This window comes from Apaloderma vittatum, unplaced genomic scaffold, assembly GCF_000703405.1.
Source record: "Apaloderma vittatum isolate BGI_N311 unplaced genomic scaffold, ASM70340v1 scaffold4155, whole genome shotgun sequence".
Taxonomy (NCBI): domain Eukaryota; kingdom Metazoa; phylum Chordata; class Aves; order Trogoniformes; family Trogonidae; genus Apaloderma; species Apaloderma vittatum.
The window spans coordinates 14,527-28,273 of record NW_009715314.1 but is presented as its reverse complement, the minus strand read 5'-3'; the positions used below and the strand labels follow the sequence as shown (position 1 = coordinate 28,273).

The 13,747-nt window shown below is 49.8% G+C and overlaps 1 protein-coding gene across 1 annotated transcript; it reads right to left on the bottom strand.

Annotated features, from left to right (window-relative positions):
• Positions 1–3,141: 3,141 nt before the first annotated feature.
• On the bottom strand, positions 3,142–13,117 carry MOB3C (MOB kinase activator 3C; the record flags this gene model as incomplete). The annotated part of the gene is made up of 2 exons (XM_009869073.1): positions 12,700–13,117; positions 3,142–3,344 (listed from the first exon to the last, which is right to left on the bottom strand). Coding segments are annotated over exons 1-2 (621 nt in total), but the record flags the coding sequence as incomplete, so codon positions are not given.
• Between the last annotated feature and the right edge of the window lie 630 nt (positions 13,118–13,747).

The window sequence follows — 13,747 nt, the reverse complement described above, 5'->3', positions numbered from 1 at the left end:
CCCCTCACACACCCCAGAGAAAAGTTTGTACATTTAAAACATGCTCCCAAAATACATCTGGTCTGCTGGTCTGCAGAGAAGGAAGGATGCATCTCCGAAGAAAAGGAGAACTAGGAATTAGGATGACCTCAAGTAATGCTATAAAAGGCCAAAATACATCTGGTCTGCTGGTCTGCAGAGGAGGATGTATCTCTGAAGAAAAGGATAACTAGGAATTAGGATGAACTCAAGTAATGCTATAAAAGGCCCTTTAGTGATATAACCAAGAGGAGCAGAAGCTCCAATCTCAGCTCTTCAGTGCTGAAAGCTTTGTTTTTAAAATCCAGCAAGCAGAGTGCCAAAGAGAGGGTAAAGCTTTGTTTTTAAAATGCAGCAAGGCAGAGTGCCAAAGAGAGGGCTTCTCTGTAAGAGTAACAGGCAAAATAACTGGAGTGCAGAACCCTGCCATCAAATGACAAGCTGATGCTTCTGCCACAAAATTGCATTGCAAACAGGAAGTGTTTGCAGACGTCTCAGAAGGAGAAAGAATGAGGGGAGTGAGAAGATTGTGAATATCCTCTTGCAACAGCGTCTGGCCCACCCAACATCAGCATAGCATCACGCGCAAAAGCTGCCGTGGACAGGAGGTGCTGGGGTGGCCAGTGGACTGCCAAGTCGCCTGCAAGCTTCTCAGGCTGGCCCCAAATGTCCAAAGCATTCATCACACTCTTGAAAATCTCCACAGCTCTGCTTTAGTGTGTAACCAGCTGAACCTCTGCCAGTGCTGCTGCCCAGCACCGTGACCTGCCCTTGTCGAAGAAGAAGTGCACGCTGCCCCCATATTTCTTGCATTGTTAAACGAATGAATCACTGCCTTTCACTAGTTCTGACTGTACAAAGGGTCTGTCTCATTCGTGGCTCCCAAGAAATCACATCCCAGAGAAGCCTGACAAAAGGGAGGCTGATGCAGAAAAAGGAGATTCAGCCAGATGCAGGCTTAGAGACGAAGACCTCTTTAAACCCACACTTGCTTTAATTTTTCTAAGCTACTTGGGCCTAACAGGACATGGGAGAGGTGCTGTTTTTTGGTTTCTTCTCACTCCTAAATCTAAAAACTGGGACTCCTCACTAGAAAGTCCACACCTGGAGAGCTCCAACCATAGTACAGCACTCAGACCTGCTTCACATGTACATGTATTCCCTCCACATGCTTGGTTGGCCTTCCATAATCACATATGACGAACAGGCACCTCTAGAGGCAGGAATCCCCTCTGTCACGGGATTCATGTGGACTATCTCTGGCCACCTAAATGTAAGGTTGGGACAGTTGTTTGGGCTTATGAGGCAGTCAAGAGAGACTGAACCTCTCAAGGACAGTTCATCTCATCCCTACGGAGAGATTTTCTCCTTTCCACAAACATTCAGAACTTGCAAAAACTAACCCCCACAGTCTTAGCGTAAAATGAAGGCTGAAGCAATACACTGTCTGTCCTTGCTTAAGTGTGAAACCAGCTAATGAATTCCTCAGGACTTAGAAACACTTAAAAGCAGGGTAACAGCCGTCCTCTGGTTGCAGCATACTCATACATACCTACAAGATATTGCCTGAGGGAAGGAGTTCTCCCATGTGGTTGGTTCTATTTGGGGCTTGGATGCCAGGCAATAAATAGGCACATCAAAAAATGAGATACATAGTACCAGAGGCAAATGTGTCCCATTTTCTTAGGGTTTAACCCTGATTGCATCACACAGGAAAATATGTTAATCTTAGACTCATCCAGACTCATAAATCATCTCCTGTTGCATGTGAGTCACTGGCACTGAAAGCCTATTTAGCAATGTCAGACTCTTCTTTGGCTATTAAGTGCTAATTATTTACATTAGCAAGCATCAATCAAAGAAGATGACACCATTATGGGGTGTATATCAATGCTAAAGAAGTTTCTCATAAGGAACAGTCCTGAGGAAGGCAGAAGACAGAGTAATGCTGAGCTGTCATTTTCTGGAGCTGAGGGCCACTGTGATAATATAGGTCACAATCAAATTCTACAAAATAATTAATGCAGAGGCTGTTGTGATTCAAGTCTCCCCTGATTAGAAAATCATCTCTCCATCCCCCTAAATCATGATCAGAGCAGACAGGTAGTAAATTGACTACCAGTCAATCTGACAAATGAAAACAGAGAAGGTGTAAAGCACTTAGCACTTTGAGACAGGGGCGTCCTGCCCACCACCACCAGGTACTCCTAAACAGGCAGCTCTTGCTGGGACGTTTCTTAGCTCTTTCTCACTGGGATGAGATCTTCTTGGTTGCCCCTGGCTTTCTGCTGCTGGGTACAGCTTTTTCCTGCAACCTAGCCCATATCACAGCATTCTAACAACTGGATTCTCTAACAATTCTAACAATTGGATTCTCTAACAATTCTTCTCCCCATTGCAATGTGTCCTGCCTAGGTCAGACCACACTCAACCTTGCCCAGGACACACTTGCTTTTTTTATAAAACTAATTGTGCATTTTCTAGCTTATGTGCCCGGGCTGTCTGGCTTCTGCTTCCCACCTGTCCTGCTGATTTCAAGGACTCTCACTGTCTGCTTGGCTAATTGCTTCCCAAGGGAGGCTGCAGAGAAACTTGGAGATCCAGCAAGGCCTCTCCATCTTGGCCTCTACAGCTGTTGTCTGGAGGTGCATGTCCTGTCGGGGTTTGCTCTCCTGCAGCCTCATTGTAATTCACGCTAGGATCTCAAGAAGGGACCTTAGTCTGCTAGTGGGAAAATCAAGACTGTGGAGAGGAGACTTGGGCTCACATCTGACCCCTGAAAGCCATACGGACACAACGGTCTGAAAACACTTTTGATGTGCAATGTTCTGTTACAGTGGTCCTGAGAATACTGAAGAGCAATTCTCAGGCATGGCAGCAGAGGCAAAGTTTAAGAAGGGTTTTCAAAGGGTAAAGTGTTTTCTCAGTGGTGCTGGGAGGTTCTCTTGCAAAGCACTGCTACGGGACAGAAAACGTGTGTGCTTCTGAGGTAGAGTGGCTGAAAGAGTCCAGACAGGGTGACTTGCACTGCTCGGAGGCCACCCCCACCAGAACCTACCAGTGCTGAGTTCAGTCCATGCCACTCTCAGCCCCTCCACCTCCCCGTCCCTGGGCCATCCTTACCAAAGGCTCCAGCTCCCGATGGTCAACGAGGCTGAACTCCCTGATGAAGTAGTAAAAGTGCTTGTAGCAGGTGTTGACGTGGGCCTCAGCACCCATGTTGATGATGCTGTCAAAGTGGTGGATGTATACATGGACAAAGACACGGAAGAGGCGGGTGAGGATCTTGGTGCAAACTTGCTGGAACTGCTTGGGGAAGGGCACACCTGCAAAGCAGAAGCAAGTTAGAAGCCGTTTGACCATTTCAAAAAAGAAATGGCTAGCTTGTAAATGTCGCTGTCACACTTAACAGGCAGTTATGGATGATGACCAAGGGAAGGACTCTCTTGTCGCATGTCAAGAATAACACCTACACTGGGGCAATGTGCCATTGAGCTCTCCCCACATACTTCTTCATTGCCCGACTAGCAATTTCACACGGGTGGGATCTGAGGAGTTGGGGAGTTGCCCTAGGAAAGAAAATTTCTTATCCAATGGAGAAGACCACATCTGGCTCTATCCAGAGCAATCTGGCACAGGATCCTTCTGCCTTCTCTCCCTGCCTTCCTCCTACAAGTCTGTGCAAGCTCAGCGTAAGTGTAATTGCATTTACCCTGGCTCACGAACAAAACTAAACCTCCTCCCAGCAGAAAAGATACCTTCCCTGGTCCTCTGAATCAAAGGCCTGGTTCATACTGTTTTTCTTCCTCCACACACCCTCAAACATCACTTTTGATGCATCAACTGAAACAGGTGGGGTTTCTGCCTCTTTTCCTGATACTTGTTTCAGACAAACTTCTCACTAAAACAGGAAGAAAACCACCCATCTTCATGATGCTTAGGTTGAAATTTCATATGATGCTCCCTCCTGACATGTCGTTCCAGGTTGTTCAAGAATGGGACCCACCACACAATGCTCTGTGCTTTTAGCCTTGCTCCACAGGCAGACACAATTTAGTACTTTATGTTTCCATCCTCGTCTAAATGCACTGCTATCACAGTGAAAACCCCAGAGGTGCGATACGCTCAATGTCAGCAAGTTTGGGGTAATTATCTAAAGGAAACATGGCTTTGAAACTCCAAACATATTTTTGGGGAGGAGCAAAATGAAACAACTGGAATTTGTTTTCCTGAAGCTTCTTCCTTTCCCCTGAGGAATTCAATGCAAATTTGCAAAGAACAAAATAAAAACCTCCCTTCCCACGGTGGCACCAGCCTCCTCCCTGAGCTCCTTATTAACGAAGCACATAACCTCTTAAAAATCCTTCCAAATAATCTCCACTCAGCCACAGCCAACTCACATATTTTGCGCTGTGGAAAGCATCAGCAAATCTCTTAGCTAAAGAAAAAATTAAAAATGGTAATTTTATCTTTGAATCTTTCCCATCAGCTTCACTAGGCAATTAAACTATTTTTCCCAAAGGCTTCTGGCAGTTTTGTTTCCCAGCAGCAGTGCCATGCCCCTCTCCTCCGCGGGTGGCAAATGCAGAGGATCCATCCCTCCAACATCACGCGTGGAGCCTGTGTTTCTGATGGCTGGGTTCTGTATCACAACAGAAAACAGTCTTTGGTCTAAAATAGAGTCACCCTCAGCCCAGTCCAGCCTCACTTTGCTCCGTGCACAGCGTGGGTGTGGTGGGCAGGGCAGAACGGGTGGGTATCCCAGCCACCACTTGCAGGAGGACACGTCTCTCGGATCAGCATCATGCCAGCGCAGAGAGATGGTTCTGAGACTGGTTCATGGCCAAGAGCTGGTTCTGAGACTGGTTCTCGGCTGCTGCTCTGTGTAATCCCGAGCATGCTGCACCCCCAGGGCTGCTCCCCCAGCAGGGACCTCGATGGGACCCGTTTTGCTGCCAGCTCTAACAGATCCTGTTAGGATTTTCTGGGAAAGGTGTTTGCATCTGGCAAAGCACAAGCAGGCTCTCCCCGTGCCAGCAGCTCAGAGGTGGTACTGAGGATCTGCTTCTGCCCTGTGATCTTGAATGTGGAGCTCTCCTTGCCTTCTAGTCTGATAAGGGCAGGGATCAGAGAGAGACCTCTGGGTTTTCTGGCTGACAGGAGGGACATAGTGCTTTATCAACAGCTTCATTTGAGCTTTTTGCACTGACAGAGAATTTGCTGAGCAAATGGAAGCCACAATCACCCAGTTGTGGACTCATACACGCCGTTAGGGTGGCCCCTGCAGACCAGCTTTGAAGAACCAGTAAAGAAACATGTTCTTTAATAAAGAAAAATTCATCGCAGCAAGTAATTTCTGATTGCTGGGCCCCGGCTGAGGAATACACACTGTTCTGAACAGGCTGTTTCCCTGGGACCAGAGGCGAGCAGTTGCTGCCAGGAACTCAGCAAGATGCCAGCAGGCAGACAGCAATCAATTTGTTGCCCCCAGTTTGTCACCCATCCCACTTGCCCAGTGCTTCCTCTGGTCAAAGCAAGGACCGAGGATGAAATCAGACCTGATCAGCCACTGGGAGTTCATTGCCAAACTGCAAACAGTGATAATGAAAGAAAGCAGCAAACCTCAACCCAGTCCTGAGCTGAGAAAGAAATAAGATCAGACAGTGAACACAGAATCATAGAATTGTCAGGGTTGGAAGGGACCTTAAAGATCTAGTTCCAACTCCCCCGCCATGGGCAGGGACATCCCCACTAGATCAGGCTGCTCAGAGCCCCATCCAGCCTGGCCTTAAAAACTTCCAGGGATGGGGCTTCCACCTCCTCTCTGGGCAACCTGTGCCAGGGTCTCACCACTCTCATGGGGAAGAACTTCTTCCCAACGTCCAATCTAAACAGATCCATCTCTAGCTTTAATCCATTCCCCCTGGTCCTATCACTATCTGACATCCTAAAAAGCCCCTCATCAGCTTTCTTGTAGCCCCTTGAGATACTGGAAGGCCACGAACAGCAGATCAAAAGCATCTCAGCCCCCCAGCATTAGACCCAGCATCTAAGGTCCAGATACTGCTGTTAGATGAGCCACCTCCAGAGCTGGCAGACGGTGACAAGCGGCCTTCCGCCACATTTGTCCTGATGTTAGCCAGGAACTGTCGCGTCCTGTAAATCAGTTACTGGCAAGTCTTTATGGACATGCTGGTAGCTGAGAGACTTAGAAGGTAGACACCTCCAGTTACATCCTGGGTTCTCTAAAAGCAGCTCTCACATCATAGAACAGAGATGTAGCATAAATCACAGAATCACAGAATAGTTTGGGTCCTTTAAAGGTCATCTATTATAAATCTTGTGGCTGTTGGCAACTGTGGAAGCTGCTGAGCTACCCTATACCTAGTGATGCCTGGAAAGATAGCATCAAGTTGCCAGGACCTACAAGTATCTTTCTGGACTACGCCACCCCTGTGCTTTCACATGAACCCAGCATCAGCTCCCAGGTGAAGCTGGGCTGCTCTTCTCTGTGTCCATCACAAGGTGTCAGCGTGTGGCCACCCCCTCCAAATATGGCCAGGCTGTAGTGGTGGCTGTCACTCATGGACTTCTCCAGGTCACACCTCACTCTACCATGTGCTGACACCACGACCCACTTTGTGGGTCCTTTGTGTTCAGGGATCACGGGGGTCCAGCTCTGGCTCTTTTTCCCATGTCACCCCTTTCACACACATGCCCAGGGAGGCACCAGCAGCCCCAGCAGCACAGGGCACAGCCCTAGGCCATCAAGTCCTGCTTCTTCTCCCCATGCTGCAGCCACACCTGCATCTCCTGTGCCAGGATCCCCCAAAAAATCTACAGATGCTCGACTGGACCCTGCATCTGGCACATGGACCTGTGCCAGCTGATCAAAGCACTCCCCCACGGGAAGGAAGCAGGGTGGATAGCTGATAAGCAGGTTGCCTCTGCCAGCAGCAGTCGTGCCTTGCTGCTAATCTCCAGTGACTCAGAAAGCAATCCACAGCAGCTCCAGAGGGCACTGGCCACACTGGCGAGGGGCTGGAAAAATTCCCCATCCCCTCACCCAGAGCTGAACGGAAAGGGCTGTCCAGGAAAGGCTGCATCTGTCCAACCCGGGGAGAGCAGCAGAAATACAACTTGCCCTGGGTCGCAGCTGCTGCAGCGGATGTCCAGTAGACAACAAGTGTGACATCTTCTCCAGCACACGAGGGGACACAGTGAGAGCAGGCTGTGCCTCCTCCCTGCAGTCAGGCACGCGTTGCAGCCAGCACGTCCCAGCAAGGGGAAAGCCCTGGGTCAGGGATCTCGGCACTGGCCACGCACTCATCCGGTCTTGCAGATGTTTAGCTTTAAACCAAGGAGCCAGGTCCCCCTATATGTTCATGTCAGATCTGCCCTGGCTGCCAGAAGGGTTCACGAGCAAGCAGAGAGCAATGGAACCCGTTCCCCAAGGACAGAGGGTGGCAGGCTGCTCCCCTTATGGCTTCCACCTCCCTGCCAGGCTGGACCAGACAGATCAGCATTACAGCCGGCGGCAGAGAGACCCTGTTAGCGCTCAATGCGCTGTTAAGCGGCACTTGGGAGTGGGGCAGTGGTGGCCCTTGCTTGGGGGACTTCATCTCGGAGGTGGTGCGTGGTGGCACAAACCAGCAGCAGCAGCAGCTTGGTGAGACAAGAGGAATGAGGCTGGTGGGACCGATTCTACATGGCGGAGATGACCTGTTAGCAGAAGTATGGCAGGCCAGGGCAAAGTCAAGGTGGAGCCACAAGTTTTGACAAGCTACCCTGGCAGGGTGAAGCTGCCTGGGCTTGCTTCACCCTCCCCAACCCTACACACATACACGGACCCAGCAGCTCCATCCCACTGCATCCCACTGATCACAGAATCATTTACGCTCGAAAAGACCTTCAAGATTATTGAGTCCAACTGTTAACCTAGCAATGCTGTTCCCAGCTATCCCAAGGGACATCAGAATACCACAAAACCCACCTGGGCTGATTTAAAGGCATTGAAATTACCTTTATATTTAATTCATTGGTGTCTCATCATCCAGCAACCTTGGAGAAAGCAGCAGCAAACCCATAATCTGTCTCTTCTTTCATGATGAGTGATGAGGAAGGGACCATAAAATGCAACGTGAGCTTTCTCAGATGGCCAGAAAAAGATTTCTATGCGAGGTCAGCTCCTCTCCCTCCACCCATGGGCGCGCACTACCCAAACGCTGCACACAGACCCAAAAGCTGTCCCAGGGTGAGAATGCAGCCAAATCCCAGGAGGAATGGAGCAGAGCAGTCAGACCCATGGCAGAAAAGGGAGAACCTTAACCCATGCTCCAAGCCAGGGCAAAAGCCACAAGCAGAGTCATAAGCTGTGGTACAAAAGCCATCAGCACAGGTACAATTCCACACGCTGCAGTGCAGCCAGGGCGCGGGCAAGCAGTGTGTGACTCGCAGCCCTGAAATGAATTAGCACCTTCAGTTTATTTTGGATATTTCAGCTTGAAAACCCCTAGATGTGACTGAATGCTCCAAGAAATCTGCTTTCCCCACTCTGTGCTGATTGCTTCAAAACGTAAAAAAACCACGTGGGACTACATGTAAAAGGAAATGAAAATGAAAGGTAACAAAGTGCCTGCGCTCATGGTAAAGGACTGCAAATGGCTCTTGGACTCCTCCTGTCCCTAACCCTCGTGCACCAGCCAATTTAATTTTTTTGTGATGAATCAGTACTGGGAAGCTACTTTGCTTCTTGGCAATTGCATTTTTTTCCTCTGCAAAAGCTGTAATTCAATGAGCTACATGATGAATTATTGTTGTTGTTATTATTTCACAATTCTATTTTGGCCACCATGGTGTTCGGTGATTCATTTTTTTCCTAAAAATAAGTCTTCAAAGCCCCATATAAAACTAATGGCGTGATGGCAGCTGCAAGCTGGTGTGGTGTTAATTTTGGAAGAAAACAGGCAGGGAAAAAAAAAGACAAATCATGTAAAAAACGGCTACCTGAGCGAATAGCAATAATTAGCTGAATTCTGAACATATTTTTACTGTTGTTACAGGGAGAAAGTATCAGATGATTTCACACCAAGTTTTCTCTGTTTTTTAATAACTGTTTCGGGACAACACTCGAATGGCAGAGCTTGAGTTTTGAAAAGCTTTCCAAGAATTGTTCCAAAAATGTCCTGTGATTGATGCTCTTTAGAGCTGCAGGCACACTTGGCAGCGCGCAGGGTGTTTCCGGCGCTGGGTCTGGTCCAAACCCTGCGTCTGCACTGATTTAACAACGGAGAGGTTTCAGCAGCCGTGATGGTGCTGAGGTGGGACGCCTGGCCTTGTGCAACGAGCAGCCTGATGCTGGGCTGATGGGTGCAGACTCAGCAGACTGCTGCAGGCCCTGCAAACCCCATCCACCCAGCCCTCCTCCCCAGCAGCAGCTCCCCAAAACCAGGCACCATGGAGAAGAAAAATTACTGAACGGAGCCAGTTATTTCCCAGGTGGTAATCTGTTCAAGCGGCCACTCACTAAAGAAATCTACTGATACAGTTTTACCAGCTGCCAAAAATACACCTGTAGAATCATTTATTCTTCTCCCTGCATGGGAACAATGCTTATTTTCCATTTAAATGTATTTTTCAGGACAGCTACACTGCTTGGAATTGTGGAAACAGAGCGCTAGCACCTGCAGACTGACAACGTGTCATCTGGAAAAGCTGCTGCTGCTGCAGATTTATAGCGATCAGGCTGGCATAGCTCACCACATGCAGGGATTTGTCTCAGCTTGACAAACGGACAAACAGGTTTCCACTCCAGAGGAGGGATTATACAATGAAACCTTTAAATGGGACCAAGCCCCACAGGCAGATTTTTTCCCTGGGGATGAGAAAGACGCAGCATCTCTCCCCAAGCCTTGCCGTGACAGGCAGAGTGTCGATTTACCCCAGCCAAGGTCTCCCCTGTGATGCCAAAGGACCCTGTGAGGCCACAAGCCAGTGAATCATCTCTGCTCATTTCCAGCTGAGCCTCTCACCCCAGAGCAAAGGATTTCCCCACTCTGACCCACGAGATACCTCTCCCTTAACTGTCAGGACAACCATCAGCGGGTGCCCCTGAATCATGTGCTGCTTCAGGCTTTGTGCCTTTTGGACAGAGAATGATGCTGAGTTTAGCCTCAAGCAACATTAGCAAGTTTGAGGAACATTTGCTGTTCCTAAAGCAAAACAGAAACAAACAAACAAACAAAAGTCTGTTTTGTCTGTGGTCGGGTGGGCTTAGCCAGGGAAATCTTTGTGCTGGGACAGTTTTATTGCATGTGGCAAAGAGGGAAAGCTGAGATGCACCCAGCTCGTGAAACACTGTCTGAGACAGCGGCCAGCCATGCCAGTGAACCTCTCTGGTGCAAGCAGGAGTGGAACAAACCTTCATGCTAAATCCCATCTCTGCTGCTAATAATGAAGAGCCTCATCGTGACTCCAAAGCATGAAATTTAATTTTCCCCCATCATCTCAACAGACTCCTTCCCCATCCTTAAAATCTCTCATACCTCCCCTGTGTCCTCTTGGTGCCTTATTCCCCTTGTCCTGGCTCTTTTCCCAAGGGGCTGGCTCTTTAGGACTGAGGCTGAGTTCATCCTGTCAGTTGGCCCCAAGCCTCACGTTCCCCCTCTGCTGCGTGATCCCCAGCCTCCCCCGCCATCTGGCACAACAACGAGGAGCAGTCCATTTGGGCAGATGTGACATTTCCCTCTGGCAAAACGTCTCCATCTTCCGAAATGCCAGAGCTGCCAAACAATTACGCAGCACACAAGGCAGGCCAGTGAAAGGCAGTTAATTAGGGTCACGCTGATGACAAAGTGTCGCCAGCTCCCTCCTCCTCCAGCCTCCCACAACAGCCTTTCATGGGTTTTAAAGTGTGATCTCAGGCTAAGCCCCTTTCACATGTGTGAGGCTGGAACCACTGCGACATGCCAGCAAGGGGACAGAAGTCACTTGGGGATGGAAGGGTCCTTGCAGCAAAGAGGCTTGGAAGAGGGACCCTGGGAATGACCTTGGAAGAGAAAAAGTGGGTTTGACCCACGACTGCCTGTAGCCAGCCCAGAACTGCCCCCGTGCTGAAATGCAAGTAGAAGTGGAAACCAGAGGCACGAGCCATGTCTCCCCCTATCAGGAAGTGTTACACCTCAGCGGGAAAAGTGCCAGAAATGGAGTGAAAACCAGCAGGACCATGACTGTACTTGGCTCTTGTGCCTCAGAAGGAGACACGGGAGAGCAGAGGGTGCTCGCTGTCCCTCTGTGGCTGCCTGCCTTCTGCAGTGCTATGATGCCCTGTAGCCCTGACTCCCCAGAGCAGCTTTCAAGCAGCATCACATCCCAAATCCCGCCTGAAAGGCATGAAATTGGACCAGGATACTCTCTTCTGCGGCTGGAGGGAAAATAGGTAAATCCACCAGGGCACTGGCAGGGTCACCTCACCCCGGTGACTGGAATGAATAGTTTGGCACAACCTGTCTGCAGACGCTGTCTCCCCTCTTGCTTGCAAAGAGACACTTGTAGCCTCCACAAGTCAGAGACTTTCCCAAAAAAGACACACAACTTGATTCCACAGCACAGCCAAATAGGGCTACAACAGTTAGTGGCTGCCAGTAATCCCACATAGACCATTTTCTTCAATATTTCCCAACGTATTAATGAAAATCCTGAGCCTAACTGCACTGACCTCGTATGGCTCTGTCAGCTGTGCCGCTTGGGAAAACAAAAAAGGTCAAGCAGACTTGCAAAGCCATGCTTTTCCCAGAGAAGCTCCTTCAATCTTCCTTTACATTCAAGTAGCTTTGTGTTCCACTTGAAAAGCAACTGCTCCAAGGCACAGCCTGAGCCTCCAGCAGCCTCAGCAGCCAACGCATCAGCTCCAACCCTTGAACTCATCTCCCCAGACGACAAGAAAGCAGCTAAGTAGCAGGGCTAGTACTAGCCCTGGCAGCTGCCAAGTGCTGCAGGTCAGCAGCACAGAGGTTAGTTTGCAGGCTGTGCTGCCTTTGGCAGCTGCTGCAAGCTCCTAAGGCCAAACCTTTGGAAGGGATGATCATATACCCCTGGGGGTCAGCAGCTAGAAAGGTCAGATCCCAGTGTCAGGCAACTCTGCTTAGGTGATGCCTCAGCTAAATAGCAAGATGTGATGTATCGTATCAGGGCAGAGACGAACTAGCAGAGATGGAAATTAGCTGAGAAGTGAAGCAGCAAAGTGGGACAAGGATTAGACCTGGGGACCATTAGCCTAGAAAACCAGAAAGAAATAGAGTTGGTTTGTCGAGAGAAGAGTGTGAGGCAGGGATGTGATGACTACCTCTAACTAACCTTGCAGCTCAGCTCCTTGAGAAAGGGCAAGGAAGATTATGACCTACCAGCCCTCATTCCTCACAGGCATGGAATACTTGGAAAAAGTTGAAGCACGGAGAAGGAGAACATTATTTTCCACATTCCCTAGGAGCAGGACAAGAAATTCCAAGCTCAATTTGCAGCAAAGGGGTGTGAGACAGACACTGAGGAACACCTGCAACAGGAAAGGTCATGATCCTTGGGATCTCAAAGTTCAGCAATACCAACCATGAGGTGCACCAGCAGCTTGGGAACCTGCACTGGTTACAACCCCAACCTTCTCATGAAAAAACAGAGCACACTCACCTATCCTGGTGGGGAAGATGTCCTCGTTGTTGATGAGCATCTCGATCCAGTCCATCAGCATACACATGTACTGTGGAGCCGACAGCTTGGTTGGCTTCTTATATTTGCTATCGTCCTGCCACCTGTACTCATACTTGAGTCCACCAGACATGATGGGGCAGCTCTTTTCCGTGCAGTACTCTGACATGGTGCCGTAGATGAGGTTGATGCGATTGAAGAAGTCCACCACATGCACAGCAATCCAGTCGTTGATGCTCTCTCCAGGAGGCAGCTGCACCACCGCTTTCAGGTCCAGCCCAGACTTGAGGGAGGCCTGGGCTTTCTTGTACAGCTCGAAGCGTTGGGTGCCTGGCTCAAACTTCTTTCGGGGACGAAAGGTTTTGTCTTTGTTGAAGACTTGCTTGAGACACAACGCCATCGCGGGCAGGGCCTGCCAGGGTGAGGGCAGAGGCTCAGCACAGTGTGAAACCCAAGGCTGGGGTCTTCAGGGCTGGAGGCTTCTGGGAGGAGAAAGAGACAGATTTTAGTCACATATGAAGCCAGCTGCATGGATGGGCGTGCTCGCAAGAATGAGTTTGCAGCAGGATGCTGGCTGGCCCCACTGCTCTGGTGGCACACGGTGATGAAGATTTGGGGTGAGCTCCCAGCCCTGCCTCTCCCAGCCAGGGTGACCTGGTGCAGCCCCCCCGGCCAGGTGGACCGGGAGCAGCTGCTGCCACCTCACACAGCAGCTCCTGGCACTGAAGAGAGTGACCACTGACACACATGCCCCAGGTAAGGCTTGACAGCAGGCAGAGCCCTTCCTCCCTCCTGAGCACACCGGGAGCTCAGCGGGCTTCAACCAGCTTCTAACGTCCAGGGCTATCACCAATAACTGCTGCAATAAGGTGAGAGCTGCGTTATCAGCAGAGTTCACCAGTCCCAACTTGGTGGCCCTTTCCTCTTCCAGCAAAGGGGAAGCTTCTTTTTCCCAGGGATTTCTCAGTACAAACAACCCCTGACCCTGCCGCGGCGGCTGGCGCGCGATGCCCCGGGGACCGAGCTGCGA